This window comes from Dermacentor silvarum, chromosome 6 (assembly GCF_013339745.2).
Source record: "Dermacentor silvarum isolate Dsil-2018 chromosome 6, BIME_Dsil_1.4, whole genome shotgun sequence".
Lineage (NCBI taxonomy): Eukaryota > Metazoa > Arthropoda > Arachnida > Ixodida > Ixodidae > Dermacentor > Dermacentor silvarum.
In genome coordinates this window covers 153614146-153630818 of record NC_051159.1, presented here as the reverse complement: position 1 = coordinate 153630818, position 16673 = coordinate 153614146, and the positions used below count along the sequence as shown (strand labels likewise).

The following is a 16673-nucleotide window of genomic DNA, read 5'->3' as shown; positions in this document are numbered from 1 at the left end:
CGAGCAGCAGCGTTTCAGTGTATTTTGTTAACCCAGGCGAAGTGAAATTATTGCATCCCTCTCCACTGTGGCATCAAATTTAAACGCATCGTTTTGAAAATATTAACGACACATTATGTGTAGGTGGAAAAGCACACAGGTATCAAACAGGTTTCCGGGTATCAATTTATTGATCCGTGAACAATCGGCCATGCAAATGGAACGAATGAAAATTAGAGGTGGCCGAATATTTGAAGTGTCGAATGCAAATCGAATATTACACACTAGCTATTCGTATTCGAAGAGGAACTATTCGCTATTTTCGAATATTGGAAAATTACCAAATATTTTGTAACAAATGGCTATTAATTATCGTTACTCTCCTCTGCCTGGTAAACAAAGTATAGTAAATTATCAGAAGTGAAACAACGACAAATGTTTTCGAAGCAATAGAGAAACAAAATAAAAAAAAAGGGTTTTACCTGCGAAAATCACCATCTGATTATAAGGCACGCCGTAGTGAGGGACTCCGGTTTAATTTGGGCCACCTGGGGTTCTTTAACGTGCACCTAAATCTAAGTACACGGGCGTTTTCGCATTTCGCCCCCATCGAAATGCGGCCGCCGTAGGCGGGGATTTCATCGAAACAAAACGAATAATGCGATGTTTGTTTTAGGTTTTGCGGTGGAAGCCTACATGACAACGCCTGTTTATTACTTGCATTCTGTAATTTAATGATCTTTGGTAGTATAATGATGTACCAGTTTTAGCTTTTACGGTACAACCCTTTTCCTTTCAATGGGCCGTTTTACACGTGTCTAAGGCACGGAAGTCGTTCAGCAGCTTTATGTTCCCACTTTTGATCTTTTCTTTTTTTTTTCGGCAACCATTTATTTAGCGTTTTCGGAAAGCTGGTCGTACAAAAGCCATTCATTCTTTAAGAGCTTGTTTCTAACTAGGCTCTAAAAGTGGTGAAGTTTTTCGTGCAGTTAAAGTAATGACGAATGATATATAGTTATCTTTTCATTAAAATTAATTCTTTGTACCTCATATACAGGGGCGTAGCCAGGGGGGGGGGGGGGATTGGGGGGGTTCAAACCCCCCCGCCCTACTTACCCACCCTTTGTTCTCGTCGCTGCGCACTGACATAATTCAAGGAACCGGTGCTACTATCACAATTTCATTCCTGGGCGCTTCCGTTTGGGTTGGTAGTTTACAGCGAATCATGTCTGCATATGGAAAAAACTGTCACGGTGTTTGTCAAGGCTTTGACACTCTGAGGTTTTGGGCGAGAATATGGCGGCCGCATTCTGAAGCAACAAATGCGGCAGCCGCAATTTAGATGAAGGCGAAAATGCTCCAGGCCCGTTTACTTAGATTTAGGTGCACGTTAAAGACCCCAGGTGGTCGAAATTTCCGGTATACATTTCCGCCGCTTCCCTTTAGGTGCCGGTTAGGCCGCGCTCACGCAGGATCTTAGGCTACGTTCACACTTGGCCTTCGTTCACACTTGGGAAACGGCAAGCGGGCGGAAAGGCCAAAGCGGCCGGAAAATTTTTTCCACGCCTGTCCAAGTTGTTCACATTTGTTTTGCTACCGCCGCGGCCGCCGCTGCCGTTTTCGTCGAGATCCATCTAGTCTGCGTATGTTTGTCGGCGTGGTGGCGCTCATTATCACATTATTTCGAGCAGTATGTTCATTCATTGACCCACGTACCATCATCAAAAGTGATCATTTTACGCAACTTCGCGTGTCATCTACGACCTTCGGTAAATTCCTTGTTGGCGTTCCGTAATTCTCCTCACACGGGTGCGGTAGCGCTGAGTCACAGGTTGGTGCCTAGGCTTGATAATATTTCTTTAATAGCTTTTATTTACAAGTTGTAATAACATTTCATCATTTCGTATTGTCGGCGCCTCCAGGACACCAAAGGGGCAACGGGAACACCACAGCTAAAACCCGGGCTGGCCCTTCTGTTGGGGCTCGTCAAAGCCTGCGCGTCCTACGTGAGACCTACGCTCTCAATCTGTAGTCGCGACGAGAAGAGCACCCCGCGACTTCTGCAACATACCATACACGTGCGAGGAGAATTATGGAGCGCCAACGAGGAATCTGCCTAACTATTGTCTGCCATGCCACCTACTTGTTTTCTAGAAATGGACAATGAATAAACGGAAGACGCGGACACCTCGGAAACGGTGGTGGTGGGTTCGCCTGGCTTTGCAAAAGCGCGAGAAGTTGGGTCACGCCAAGGCTTCGTTGCCGCACCTCCGGTCGCGCGACGTTGAATACTATCGCGAGTATTGCTGACAGTACGTTTTAGTGCCACTCTTGTCGTAGAGCAAGGGCTGGTTCTTGATCGCGTCGATCAGCATTAAAGCCTACACTTTTGGTGCCATGTTCAATTTTACGACCGGTTGTTTACATGCTAGTGTAGCTTCCAGTGAAGCAGAACGACTTTCCGCCGCGTTTCCGCTTCGCCATGGCGAAAAAATCGGCCCGACACCGATTTAGCTCGCAGCCTGTTTTTCTGCCTGTTTTGCCGCCTAGGCGGGCGGATTTTTGCAAGATTTTGCCGCTTCCGATAGCTTCGAGACCAAGTGTGAACGTAGCCTTGGTCTCGAAGCTAGCGGAAGCGGCAAAATCTTGCAAAAATCCGCCCGCCTAGGCGGCACAACAGGCAGAAAAGCAGGCGGCGAGCCAAATCGGTCTCGGACCGATTTTTTTCGCCATGGCGAAGCGGAAACGCGGCGGAATGTCGTTCTGCTCGACCGGAAGCTACACTAGCATGTAAACATCTGTAAACATGTAACATGGCACGAAAAGTGTTGGCTGCAATGCTGATCGACGCGATCAAGAACCACCCCTTGTTCTATGACAAGAGTGGTACTAAAACGTATACTGTCAGCAATACTCGCGATAGTATTCAACGTCGCGCGACCGGAGTTGCGGCAACGAAGCCTTGGCGTGACCCAACTTCTAACACTTTAGCAAAGCCAGGCGAACCCACCACCGCCGTTTCCGAGGTGTCCGCGTCTTCCGTTTATTCATTGTCCATTTCTAGAAAACAAGTAGGTAGAAGTATAAAAGCCATTTCTTCTTCCACTTCCATGACAGACAATAGTTAGGCAGATTCCTCGTTGGCGCTCCATAATTCTCCTCGCACGTGCACGGTATGTTGCAGAAGTCGCGGGGTGCTTTTCTCGTCGCGACGATATATTGGGAGCGTAGGTCTCACGTAGGACGCGCAGGCTTCGACAATGACGCACGTCGCGAAGTTGCGCAAAATGATCACTTTTGATGACGGATGGGTCCGTCATCCTCTCTCATCACCATCTAAATAGCACTAATTTCAGTTTCTTCACGGGAAATTGTCAAAAAAATGCGCTTTTTTTTTTTGAGTGTGCACACGATTGCGCGTCTTACATCTTAGTTGCAGTACTCAAATGCGCAAGGAAAGAAAAGGGGTCAAACAAAAGAGAGGGGTTAAGTCGGCCTCAATGGGGGGGGGGGGGGGGGGGGGGGGGGGTTACAACCCCCGATACCCCCCCCCGTCGGTGCGCCACTGTAATAAAGAAACGGCAAAACATGAAAGTGTCAAACTCGAGAGATCAGATAGAATTCGCTGAACTGTCGAAACGGATCAACAAGAATAAAGTAAGGGATATCTGAAATTTTAACGTGGAAAAGATTGAGGAAGGCGGTAAAATACGGACGCATCTTGAAATAAGTGAGAAGAAAACTAGGCATAGGACAAGGCAAAATGTATGCATTGAAAGATATGCAGGGTAATATCATCAGCAATTTCGATGACATTGGGGGCGAGCTCCACCACTGGTAAAGCTGGCGCCACCGTCGGCGTGACGTGGTATGAGGAATCACGTGAACACAGCGGCCGCATCGTCTGCTTCGGGAGCGCCGAAGCGAGCTGAAAACGAAAGTTTACTCCCACCTGCGCTCCGGTTCTGATAAAGTGGGGTTGTTTTTCCGCCTCGGGTGTCTGCGTGACTGCACTTGAAAGCACTATAATAGGCAGTGGCGACCTTTCAAGGCGTCCGACATGTTAGGCTATTGCTCGGTACCGCAGTGTCGGACGTGCACGCAACGGAGCGGTGTCAGCCTTCACACGTACCCGCAGACCAAGAAGCTGCGTGTAGCTGGGATTGCGACACTTAGAACCGGCAAGCAGCCATCGTCTACACCTCGAGTGTGTAGCAAGCACTTCCGCGAGGGAGATTTCTGCTACGGCGTTGGGGCTGCGATGTTCGGTGAGTAGCAGAAAGCACGCACTGAGAAGCTCGCCCGCGCGCGCTGCCCGGTTAATGTCATGAAGATTTGGTCTATGAACTTGCTGATGCTAGATACTGGCAAGTTCACCAGAATGAAAAGGGAACGGTAACAATTAAGCACATTAAAAAAAAAACGCATGGCATATGCTCATGTTTGTGTTTGCACCAAACAATGAATGTACTGGATTAACAAAAAGAACCACCGGGAAATTCCTCGCTGATAGTCGAGTGGGAGGCAACCCTGTCCATCTCGGACCCAGAACAGCAACAAGCCCTGGTCAACCGAGCCCGGACGGCGGCAAAAGCCAATGGTCTTCCGGACAAGGAGGTCCGACCACAAAACTACTATTAACTTTTCACTAATAAATATTTTATTCTCTCACTCGCTGAGAAGACCGACAAACATACAGTGCGACGCAACTTGAGAAAAGAAAAAAAAAAGATTGAATCGTCGCGATGGCACATCACGAATCGCCGTATAACGTTGAAGTCCCTAGTTATAACGAAATTATTTTTGAACAGATCTGATAGCGTCCACGCAACAATGGTTGCTTGTGTACTGTCAAATCTTCATATACTGTGCCCTAAAGCTCACGGCACGGTGCGAAAACGCGCTCGCAGCGAAAGCGAAACATTGTGCGCGGACATGCATGCAGACGCGCAGTCGGTCGCTGCGAACCCGTGCGATCGCGGCATTGAGGCTTCATTCTGTTATGCTCCATTTGTTTATATACAGGCAGCCCACTGTAAGAACACATTTCACATAGTCTGCTCTCAGCGATTGCCTACCATTCATGCAAGAAGCTGGTCCGGGGGACTCCATCGCGTCGACCGCGCACAATGGGCGTTCACTGTATGTATTCGGTAAAGAGATAGCGCCTGTAAACTATACTGCGCTTTGTGTTTGCCCAAGGTTATTATTTTGACAGTAAGAAACTTCCCTCGGTTGGAGAGTACTTACAGAAATGACCAGGAGGGCTCCCGCGTGGTGTTTTTATTGAGCGCCGACAGCCAAACCTATGAGGAGCACGCCGCGTTATCCCTCATACTACGCAAGCGAGGCGCTTCCGACAGATGGCGACTCCGTAACTCCTCGCCCCCAATAGTAAAAGCAGCGGAAGAATTCTATACTGAGCTGTACAGTGCCCAGAGCAGGCAAGCTACTTTGATTCGAAGTAGTGATGAACAGGAAACAAAGGGTCCTTCTATAACTAGCGATGAAGTTAGAAGGGCCTTGAAAGACATGACCAGGGGAAAAGCTGCTGGAGAAGATGGAATAACAGTCGATTTAATCAACGATGGAGGAAATATACTTGAAAAGCTTGCGGCCCTTTATACGCAATGCCTCACGACTTCAAGTGTACCAGAAAGCTGGAAAAACGCCAACATTATACTCATCCATGCATAACTAGGGAGACGTTAAAGAATTGAAGAATTATAGACCCATTAGCTTGCTTTCAGTATTGTATAAAATATTCACCAAGGTAGTTTCAAATAGAATGAGGGCAACACTTGACTTCAGCCAACTAAGAGAACAGGGTGGCTTCGGGAAGGGATATTCTACGATGGATCATATCCATGTCATCAACCAGGTAATAGAGAAATCTGCGGAGTACAATCAACCTCTCTATATGCATGGCTTTCATAGATTGTGAAAAAGCATTTGATTAAGTAGAGATACCAGCAGTCATAGAGGCACTGCGTAATCAAGGAGTACAGGAGGCATACGTGAATATATTGGGAAATATCTACAAGGATTGCACAGCAACCTTGGTTCTCCACAAGAAAAGTAGAAAGTTACTTATCAAGAAAGGGGTCAGGCAAGGAGACACAACCTCTCCAATGCTATTCACTGCATGCTTAGAAGAAGTATTCAAGCTCTTAGACTGGGAAGGCTTAGGAGTGAGAATCAACGGCGAATATCTCGGCAACCTTCGGTTTGCAGATGACATTGTCCTATTCAGCAACAATGGGGACAAATTACAGCAAATGATTGAGGACCTAACCGAGAAAGTGTAAGGTTGAAGATTAATATGCAGAAGACAAAGATAACGTTCAATAGCCTGGCAAGGGAACAAGAATTCAGGATCGCCAGTCAGCCTCTGGAGTCTGTAAAGGAGTGCGTTTATCTAGGTAAATTACTCACAGGGGACCCTGCTCATGAGAAAGAAATTTATAGAAGAATAAAATTGGGCTGGAATGCATACGGCAGGCATTACCAAATCCTGACTGGGAGATTACCATGCACTGTCGTTGAAAAGAAAAGTGTACAATCATTGCTTCTACCGGTGCTAACATATGGGGCAGAAACTTGGAGGTTAACAAAGAAGCTCGAGAACAAGTTAAGGACCGTACAAAGAGCGATGGAACGAAAAATGTTAGGCCTAACGTTAAGAGACGGGAAGAGAGCGGTGTGGATTAGCGGTGTGCGGAGAGCGGTGTGGAGAGGCCTTCGTCCTGCAGTGGACATAAATATAGGCTGATGATGATGGTGATGATGAAGTTCTTGTGAATACGGTTCGTATTTGTTAGGTGAAAATACTCTCATGAATAACGTATATGTATACTGTGAGTAAAATGGTCGAATTTTGTTCGTCTGTTAATATATACTATCCTAAAATAACACTTGCGTGTAACGCCACCACCCACGTAAGAGCAGGCACCCCAATCTCATGCGCTCGGCGCGAGGAAATGTGTCTTAATTTCCAAAATTAAACACACACACACTTGTAAAAGGTAGTGCGAAATAAACACATTCACATGGGAGGGAGCGAAGAACAAGCGCGCACGCACGTACGCACGATAGAGAGAGAGCGCGAGAAAGCTCTTTATTGAAAAGCAGAGGGGCAGCGTGTATTCGCCTACATGACGTAATAGTTCAGCGGAAATCCGCTAGGTGGTAATTGCTACATTTGGGTGGATGTCTCAGTTTCCCTTTAATTCGCCTACATGCTACTCTGCATGGAATGGGACGGAGGAGAAGAAAGGTCTTAGAAGAAGGTGGGCAAAAGAATAGAAGAAAAAAAATGGAGGGGGGTGGAGATGAGGGTGCGCGCGCTCACACCACTCTTACAAACACACACGTACGCACATTTCTTAAAATCAGGAACTGCTGCAAATCTGGCCGCCTTTTCAAGGTCGCCCTAATAAGCGGAGGAAGGAACGGCGCTCCACAGAGCGCCACTGCGTGGTTCCTTTCTTTCTTCCTTCTTTCCTTTCTTTCTCTCGTTTGCTTGCTTGCTTGTCGCCAGCTTCCCCTCTCGAGTCTTCCCGTTTGCAGCGAAGACCGTAAATACGAAAGATAAAAGAGGAAGGGAGCAGTAGGGAGGATGGTGGCGAACACTATAGGGCCACAGGATCGGCAACCGCAGCCACCGGCTGGGCTGACTAGTACGGCGCGGGGCCAGCTGCGGGCCAAAGCCGTCTCAGCCTCAGCTGCGGCCGCAGTCTGCACTGCGCGCTCCGTCGCCGCCCAAGGAAAAGGCGCCTGCGGTGGTGGCCCCGTCGCTTGTTTCCGGCCAGCTCGGTGAGTGTATGCCCACACGTTTCGTTCTGACGGACCGCCGACGCCGACGGGCCGCCTCTCGCTCCCGTGTTTTCAGCCGGCACTCAAATCTGATGGAACGCCGCAGATGCAGGCAGATCAAGTGCCCACGAACAACGTTTTGTCCCCTGTGCATATATGTCCTTCCATCCGGGCAGGTAATAGACACGAGAGGTGTGTGTGTGTGTGTGTGTGTGTGTGTGTGTGTGTGTGTGTGTGTGTGTGTGTGTGTGCGCGCGTGCGTGCGTGCGTGCGTGCGTGCGTGCGTGCGTGCGTGCGTGAGGGGGGGGGGGGGGTCACCTGGGGTTCCTTAACGTGCACTTAAATCTTAGTACACGAGCGTTTTCCATTTCGCCCCCATGGTTCGAAATACGTTCGTACTTCTTGATCTTACCAGCTCCAGCAAATGGCGAGGCGCAGGAATTGTGCCTGTGCATATGTATATTTCCTGTGACATGCAGCTACTTCGCCTGTGATTTCTCGTCACTGGTAAGTGCTGAGTTCCGAGATGTCTCCTTGCCAAAAATAATGATGATAGTAAATTTTCCCCAGTAATTTCTATCTCTTAGATATGGTGTATATTGCAGAGCTCACAGCGCACCTATTTTACAAGGGACCCCGAGACTATAGCACCAATCTCGACGTCCGTGCTAAACACGCATGACGATTACATTGACGTTCCATTATACTATTCCTCTCTTCCCTCACCCTCAAAGAATCTCCCTCATGCCCTGCGGGGCAATAAGTGCAACGCCAATGCGCGTCAATGTATTAATGATATATTCTACAGACGGACACTTAGAAATTATAATGCTAGCCTCTTCAGTTATAAAACAAAAGCGTACGTGGCATCTCCTATCTATTATGGGATTGCGGAATGTTATACTGGATCACTTTCGTGTTCGTTTTGCAAATTGATTGCAGGGTAAGTACATTATTTTGGCCACGGTAGCTTTGGTGACGCTGTAGGTGCAGGGTGCCATTCCAGAAAAGAAAACACATTCAGTAAGTTCGGGTACTCTGTGCACTAGCAAGGTCAGTAGCTTTATCTAAGAAAGAGCTTGCATTTTCGACAAAGACAGCACGTGGCAGTTTTCCTTGTTGCTCTCTGCAGATTCAGATAGATATATATGTGCTCAGAATCTGCACTTCAAATCTTTGTTGAAAGCTAGCGCTTGTCCTGTCCCGACTTGCCCCTCGTCCTTATACCGCGCTATGCTAGTTGTATTACGATGAATAACCAACATGCCCAAACCTATTCCCTTCTTGGTAAAATACCGTATTTTCACGTTAATAACGCGACCGCAAATATAACGAGAGGGGGACTTTCGGTCTCTCCGAAAGAGAAAAGTATAGATTACGATTGTGCATGACACGACCCCAAATATAATGCGAGGCGCGTTCTGAGGTGGGAAATTTCGAAAAAGAAAAAAAAAACAAAAAAACTTGCGGTATCTTCGTGCAAGTATACGGTATCTCGACTAATGTTTCAATGGACCACGTGATGCACTAATCGCGATCGATATCTTAATAAATTATTGGGAGTTACTCGGATTGTCATTCTTAAACCGACGTGCCACGCACACTTCGGATGAATTGCAGGCGCGACGCTCGAATAAACACTGCAGAGATATGTGCAGTCGTCCACACTTCCACATACAGCGCTGAATCGGCGCGCTGCAATGCAAAGAAATTTATATATATGCGTTGGTGGCCGGTTTGAGAGACAATTGCTTGTGACCAGCGGAAGCCACAAGAGTGGCCGGGCGAAACAGTTACTCAGCCCGGTGTTAATATTATACTTTTGCTCTGCAGCGGAGCGCTCGAGTCCTATATAGACATATACATATGTGTGGACGTTGGTACTGTATACACTATCTCCATCTGTGCACTTGCCATCGGTATGAACTGAAACGAGGACGGACAATGAGTAAGAGTATCAGCTGCGAGTCAACACCTATAAACGTGCAATGTGGCATCTCCGCGTACTAGCAGTTGCAACACGATCCAAAGATTCGCGGAGGAAGCAGCTATATACTCGTACGTATATGATGCCCCGGCTAGCGTTAGCCAAGCTCTTCAACGAAAAGAAAATTATAAAACACGGTGCAAGGTACAATTTCTAGACATAGGGTGTTCGGTGATCAGACCTCTGACAACGAAACACATTAGGTTATATCATTGTATCTTGCGCCGTGTATTTTTATCTTTTTTTCGTTAACCAGCTTGGCTAACGTTAGATGCACACAGTACGCATGCAGCTGCTTTCTGCGTGCGCAATTGCCAAGCTAAGCAGAGGGTCTTTAGGCTAAATATTCATGGCTTAACCATGCACGGAGACGGCTGAGATGTAGAGCAGCTGCCCCCTCCGTCGTTGTGCAATGACGTCACGTGTGAAAGGGAAGAGTATAGCGAAGCCTTAGCTTTGCCAGATGTTGTATAGGTAACAATTCATAACCAGTCGGGCTAAAGATGCGCTGGGAAATGCGTGTGCGCGTATTCGCAAATACGTCATCTACTTTTATTTAGAATTGTTCACTTTTCACTCATTCCGATGTTTCTACGGAAATTGAGCCGGGTTGAAGAGCGATCGAGCGGTAAAATTCAAACGCAAAACGCGAGCAGAACAGGGTGGCCATGTGGTGCAATTGACTTAGCAATGCTTTATATCGTCACGTTTAGTTACGCATTATGTGCGTGACGATCCTCGACTGGACTCCTCTTCGCGTACGCATTTTGGTTGAGATATTCTGGAATAAAATGGTAGCTCAGTTCGCTTACATAACCAGCTTTGCGATGAGTTGCCTAGGCTCTCAGTAGCGGCGAACACCATTGCGTTAATACACACGAACCAAGCGTACAACACACGAGACAAGCGCACACGGGAGAAGCGTACAATTTTCTCTATGTTTCTGTTAATATAATCCACAAATTGAATAAAAATGTTTTCACACATTTATGGCCTCATAGCCAATGGCTAGTAGTGGGCGGTACGATATAAAGCCTACAGCTAGAAGCATGGTGAAGCCGTATTGTTACGCCAATAAAACAGGCACCAAGAACATGACGTGTGTCTTGCGTTCTTTGAGCCTGTTATATTTGCGTTACAATGGCCTTACCGAGTATGCACCATGCAGCTAACCTAAGGACAAGTTATTTTGAGTCACCTTTCTCGTACAGTGGACCTTTCACACATTTCTCTCCTTGCGTTTTGCTTTCGGAAAAGCTAGAAACATTCTCGCTTACTTTTGCCGTTGCGCTTAATCTAGTTTTTGCTACCCGCCGCGGTGGCTAAGCGGCTATGGCATTGCGTTGATAAGCACGAGGCGCGGGATCATATTCCTGCCTCGGCAGCCGCATTTCGGGTGCCGTGCATTGGGTGCACATTTAAGAAGCCCAGGTGGTCGAAATTAATCCAGAGTCCCACGATATATGACGTGCCTCGATCATAATCAGATCTTTGTTTTGGCACCATAAACCCCTAAAAAAATTTTTTTAGTTATTGATTGTTTAGTTTGCCCCAATACATACACGCAAAAAAAAAAAAATCCAACAAACTTGGTCGCCCATGACGGACTTGACATACGTGCGTACGGCGTATACAGCTGCGCTTCCCCGGTTCTTCACGCCACGTGTGAAAACAGCCCACTGGAAACAAATAACCCAAAAATGTAAACAGGCTAGCGTGTACCACACCCCCTTCTTTCGAAAGACGTCAATCCGTGTATATGTATATTATAAAAAAGAGCCTGCGTGACGGCAGACCGGCGACTCAGCGCTGCTTGAATCACGTTCAAGTAGACGAGCGTTTATTAAAGGTACATTAAAGAGAAACACTAAATCAAGTTAGAGTGATAAGGTATTATTTTAGAACTCTATTTTAGTTAATTTATATATATATAATTTCGCGCCGTAACGGCAGCGCCGGTACGTCGGTGTGATGCATAGAAGTTTTCGAAACTTGCCAACTTCAGTATTTCGCTCTTTTGGAATACAGTGTTGTCCATCTTCAGTGATAACATATTGACTACAGTCCCGAGCAGGCGCCGTCAAAATCCCCGACATGGCGAGCTGACACGGGAACGTCAACTTCAAGCCATCCGTATATGGCTTTTGCGTGTTTTGTGGTTTATCAAGAGAGAGCAAGCCTCCTCTGAAAAGTAAAAACATTTTTTTTTTTTTTTGCATTGTTGAGGCGTAATTGACTATCACAACTCAACTTTTTCTTTTGTGACTATTTAAAAAAGAGAGTCTTTACCCTTCTTTTCGTTATGTTTCATTTCGGTGGTTCTGGCGTTTCAGGAATTCTTCGAACCACCTGCGGATCACGAGTGAGAATTTTCGTCGAAGTCTTTTTTCCCAGCCAAAACAGTTTATACAATCTGTAGCGCTCAATATGAAACAAAGGCACCTAACTCTACGTTCCCAACATAAAATATACTGCGTGCTATTTCGAGTTGAAGATTGGGAATATTCAATTCGAAGAGGCGGTACAGATTTACACCTCCCGGTGAACGTTAAGACGATCGAGTTATACGAGTTCCTCTGTCCTTTCATTCCATCCCTCTCCTGCTTTGCTTCTTCGCGCCGGCGCTCTCGAGCATTTTCCTGCCAGCACTGCTGTTATTCGTGGACTTCTGCCGGCTCGATTGGTAATTGTCGCAGCTTGTGGTCGTCACGTTTGGTTTGCTGCTCCTGACCTCATTATACGTGGTCGGAGAGTCGCCCACCTGTCTCCTGGTTGCGCACAATCTCGAAAAGGCCGGGTGGGTACAGTCATGCAAGGTGTGTAGCGTCAACAAGATGTCGCCGAGCGACTGTCGCAGGCAGTTGCGCACCGAAGTGAAGAGCTGAGAGCTGCAGTCGAGAACAGGCCGACTTGTTGTTGTTGTTGCCTCGACAACAAGGATCTGCCGTCCGACGAAAATGGGACTGTTCGGTTCAGCTTGATGATGATGATGACGATTTCCTTAATGTGGCACACATACCCACCACGGGGGATTGGCCAGGAAGCGGACGGTACAGTTAAAGTAAAATAAGATTATATGTAGAAATAAAGGGAAATGTAAGTGTTACGAATGGAAATAAAACAGGAACCGGGCAGGATTGATTTAAGGTCAATGTAATAAAACTCAGAATTGTGCATGAGGAATTTTCAAGAAATTTGGGGAGTGAATGGTATCCCGAGTTTGTGAAACGGAGCCTCGAGACGCCTTTTTCGTTGTGGCGAAAATCGACGTCAGGATAAGAAAGGAACAAGAGGCAAGAATTGGAGAAATCGTCAACAGAAAATTAAAGAGGCAGGCTACAGGGAAGTGAAGAAGCCGCCAACAAAAACATCTCGAGTGTGGAGAAAGTGGTTAAGGGAACAAAATGGTACCAGAGTGTGCATTGAGCGAGGAGCGTTGAGCCACAAAACAGTGGTCGACTACATAAAATTGAAGTCGGCAACAGAAGACGAGTGTGAAGGTAGAAGTCGAGTGAACAAAATGAGATCAGAGCTTGCATTGAGCGAGAAGCGCGTACAGCTACAGAGAAGTGAAGAAGGAGAAGTGTGGTGAAGAGATTTCAGCAAATATTAAAGAAAGCTTCGCTTATATGACTGAATCCCACACATAAGTCGGATTCTGCCGATTTCATTCCTTTGAATTTTCAAGTGAGCAGAACTCAAACGTGTTAATTTCTGATAGAAAAGCTTGTATGTGAGAACTGCTGCAATTGGCGTCACGCAGAAACGTCAAATGTGAAAGCAAAAGTCAGGCGAAATTCGAATTGAGTGGCAATCGCATTGCTAAATAATGTCCGTTCGCGTGCACCAACATTTTTAGATGCCTTTGCATTACCTCCATCAAATAACACGGAAAAGGTCCAGAGCAAAATCTGGAACCCTAAATTTGGAGGTTGATTGCAGTAAAATATTCAGGTACGGGGTTAGTTTTAGTGCGATAGCAAATATATGGACACTCCAAGCGGATTTCTGCCGTCGTCGTCGCCGTGAGGTTCCGTATAAAGTCCAAGGGCGATAAAATCGTCGCCGCGCGCCGAATTTGCGAGTGAAAGCGCGCTAGGGACTCGCGCTTTTACGGAGAGCGAACGCACGGCGGAGGGCAAACGCGATCGTCGCGCCAAAGGCCGTGCGGGAATGGGAGGAAGGGAGGGGGGCGACGTCGTGCTGCGGCACCAACGGCGTAAGGGGACTGGCGACTCGCACGCGAAAGGAGGAATGGCAGCGTGGGAGGGAAGGGGGGGGGGGTTCTACTCTGCCCGCAACTGCGTACTTGTACTTTGCCCGGCTGCGGCCGGTCACCCGCACCGTATCTTGAAAGCGATCTGCAGACGGCTCATACTTTGTATGCGCTGTGCTTTCGCCGCTCAATTTCCATTGAAGCGATAGACCCCACTAACGTTTGCTCGCTGCTGCTGCTGCGCTTGCTCACGCCAGCGTTTTGACAGCGGTTGTCTGCGGTCTTCGAGTGAGATCGTCGAGTGTTTGCTTGTGCGCGCTGACACCATGCTTGTTAATTCAGTTAGTAAGTGAATGTGTCCACGTTTATACAGCCGATAAACTACTATCCTTACTCCGCATAGCTCTCTACTAATTTGCTAGCGCAATTGATGTTTTGCCTTTCGGGCGAAACTGCGACTTTTTTTTCGAGTTCATATTCCCAGACACAAATCAGACCTTATTTATTTTTAACGAAAACGGCATTGCTGAGTGGAAAGTCAAACAAGGCTGTGACCTACATAGTATATGACACGCGGCGCCCCTCTTTATTTTTGCAGTTCCACGCGTATGGCACCATGGGTGATGCACCGGAGGTCCTAGCCGGACGCCCCACTAAACGCGGCGGTGCGGCCGCTGTGAACGCCGCTATGACCGCTCTGAGACAGCTCATCCCAACCGAGCCAAAGGACAGGAGGCTGTCCAAGGTGAGACATTTGCCTCTGCATCCGTTACATTTCCCTGCCCATCCCACATATATATTTGTACAGCCACACGTACAGAGTTCCATAACGGGGTCGGCGCTTACAGGTGGAGACCCTCCGGCTGGCTGCGGGCTACATCGCGCACCTGTCGGCAAGCCGGGTGCAGAGCGATGGAGGCGCGCCTCGGCCCAACTGCGCGCCCTTCTGTGTCTTCTGCGTGACCGAGCGGCGATCGGCACGCTGCAGCGCTGAGACGCAGCACCAGGCCAGCGGCCGTCATCTGTCTGCATAACCACTGGCGCCATTGTAGTCCGGGGGCTGCAGTTACGCCGCCCTTGATTGCTATCCTGGACCACTGATCTCTACTAAGTATAGTAGATATCAGCGTCCTAGACGCAAGTTCCGAGTATGAGTATCCACCAGATACTGTCCAGTATCTTTTTGCTACCGTTATTGCCAGAACCACGTGCCAGCTGCGCATATGGCTCTCAGAAAAGGCGGTACCAGCGACATAATTGTGCCCTACCTCGCTAAGTCCTATATTCACACTCCTGAAACATGTTTGGGGCTGCAAAGAGACGATCAAGCTTCTCCTTTTGCAACTGCCTTCGCTACAGCGCACCTGGAACTCGCTGACAACTTTGTCTTTCTGTGGCAGTGAAGAAAAAGCTACGGGTATGAAGATTCTGCAAGTGTGTTGCTGCGCCTATTCTGGCAGCGTTTCGCATTTGCTTTAACGCGGAGAACAGCAGAAAATTAAGTTAGATTTAGCAGTCAGTGGCCTATTTTGCTTGTGTAATATGTTTCTAACTTCTCTTCCTGAGCTTAAACTAACGCAGACGAGAATGTGGGACTTCTTTTCAAGAGCGTTCTTGTGCGCGCTTTGCCTCCGCAGCTTTCCCTTTGTTGCCCCAAATATTTGTCCGTGAATGTATAGATAGGCTGAACAAAAGCCCGTAGTCAATCGGAGGAGCAAATCGCACTACAGTGCTTCAGGCCGTCCTCGGCACAGAAGGCCAAGTACGGGCGTGTGCAAATATTCCACATTTCAAACATGAATTTAATAGCATTTCGTTACTCTGTATAAGAATTCATTATTTGTAATTGTCGAATATTCATTTTTGGTTCAAAAAACACTTGTTGCCGTTTTGGGGGAGAGACCGACTCAGGTGGCCACTGTTCCAAATTATTCCGCTGTAGGACGGCTGTGGATGCTGCTAAGAGGCACCTTTTCAGCGAACACATGGTACAGCCAACTTCTATACAGGAACTTCCAGTCATTAAATAAGAATGTCTGGCTCGTAGGGAGCAGACTACTGAGCTTATATTTACAAGCACCCCAGTTGATGGGACATCCAGTTGTGAACACATTACATGCATCAAATAATGTAAATCACTTTTTTTTAACCAGAAAGCCTCCACGCAAACTTCATGTCACTTTTATTTATAAACGACAGAATATTCGACATTCCATTAGGAAATTCAATCAATCGATTGAATCAATCAATACTTTTTGGGAGAACCCGCCTGACATTTTTATTTCATAAGGTACAGTGGGCTAGAAATATGTTGATTAGTGAAGAAAATTGACGGCAATTTCCTTCTTTCAATTTTGTGCGTGGAAGACATTCGTATGACCTGTGACAAATCGCAATCACAATACAAAAGTGAAGGCAAGAAACTCCCGCTCATGACGATTACTATCCCTTGAAGAAACCCAAGGTTTTCTGTACCTTATTTCCCTGAAAGCTGCGGTAGGGCCCCTCGATAAGTATTGAAGGACCCGCGGGGACGAGTACGGACGGTTAGGACATGGTGGTAACGTCTGGCGTGAGCTACCAGTCCGGTGCAGTTATGCTTTCTCTTGCAGAATCAGGAAAGTGGAGGATGTTGCACGACGGTTTCGTGACTGCATTTCCATGGCTAGAAAGATC

General features: G+C 47.3%; 1 protein-coding gene across 1 annotated transcript; it reads left to right on the top strand.

Annotated features, from left to right (window-relative positions):
• The first annotated feature begins 7704 nt into the window (after positions 1-7704).
• Positions 7705-15086, top strand: LOC125946429 (transcription factor 15-like). The gene is made up of 3 exons (XM_049669655.1): positions 7705-7794; positions 14596-14742; positions 14846-15086. The coding sequence occupies exons 2-3, from the start codon at positions 14614-14616 to the stop codon at positions 15029-15031; spliced, it is 315 nt and encodes a 104-aa protein (XP_049525612.1). The 5' UTR covers positions 7705-7794; positions 14596-14613; the 3' UTR covers positions 15032-15086.
• The last annotated feature ends 1587 nt before the right edge of the window (positions 15087-16673 follow it).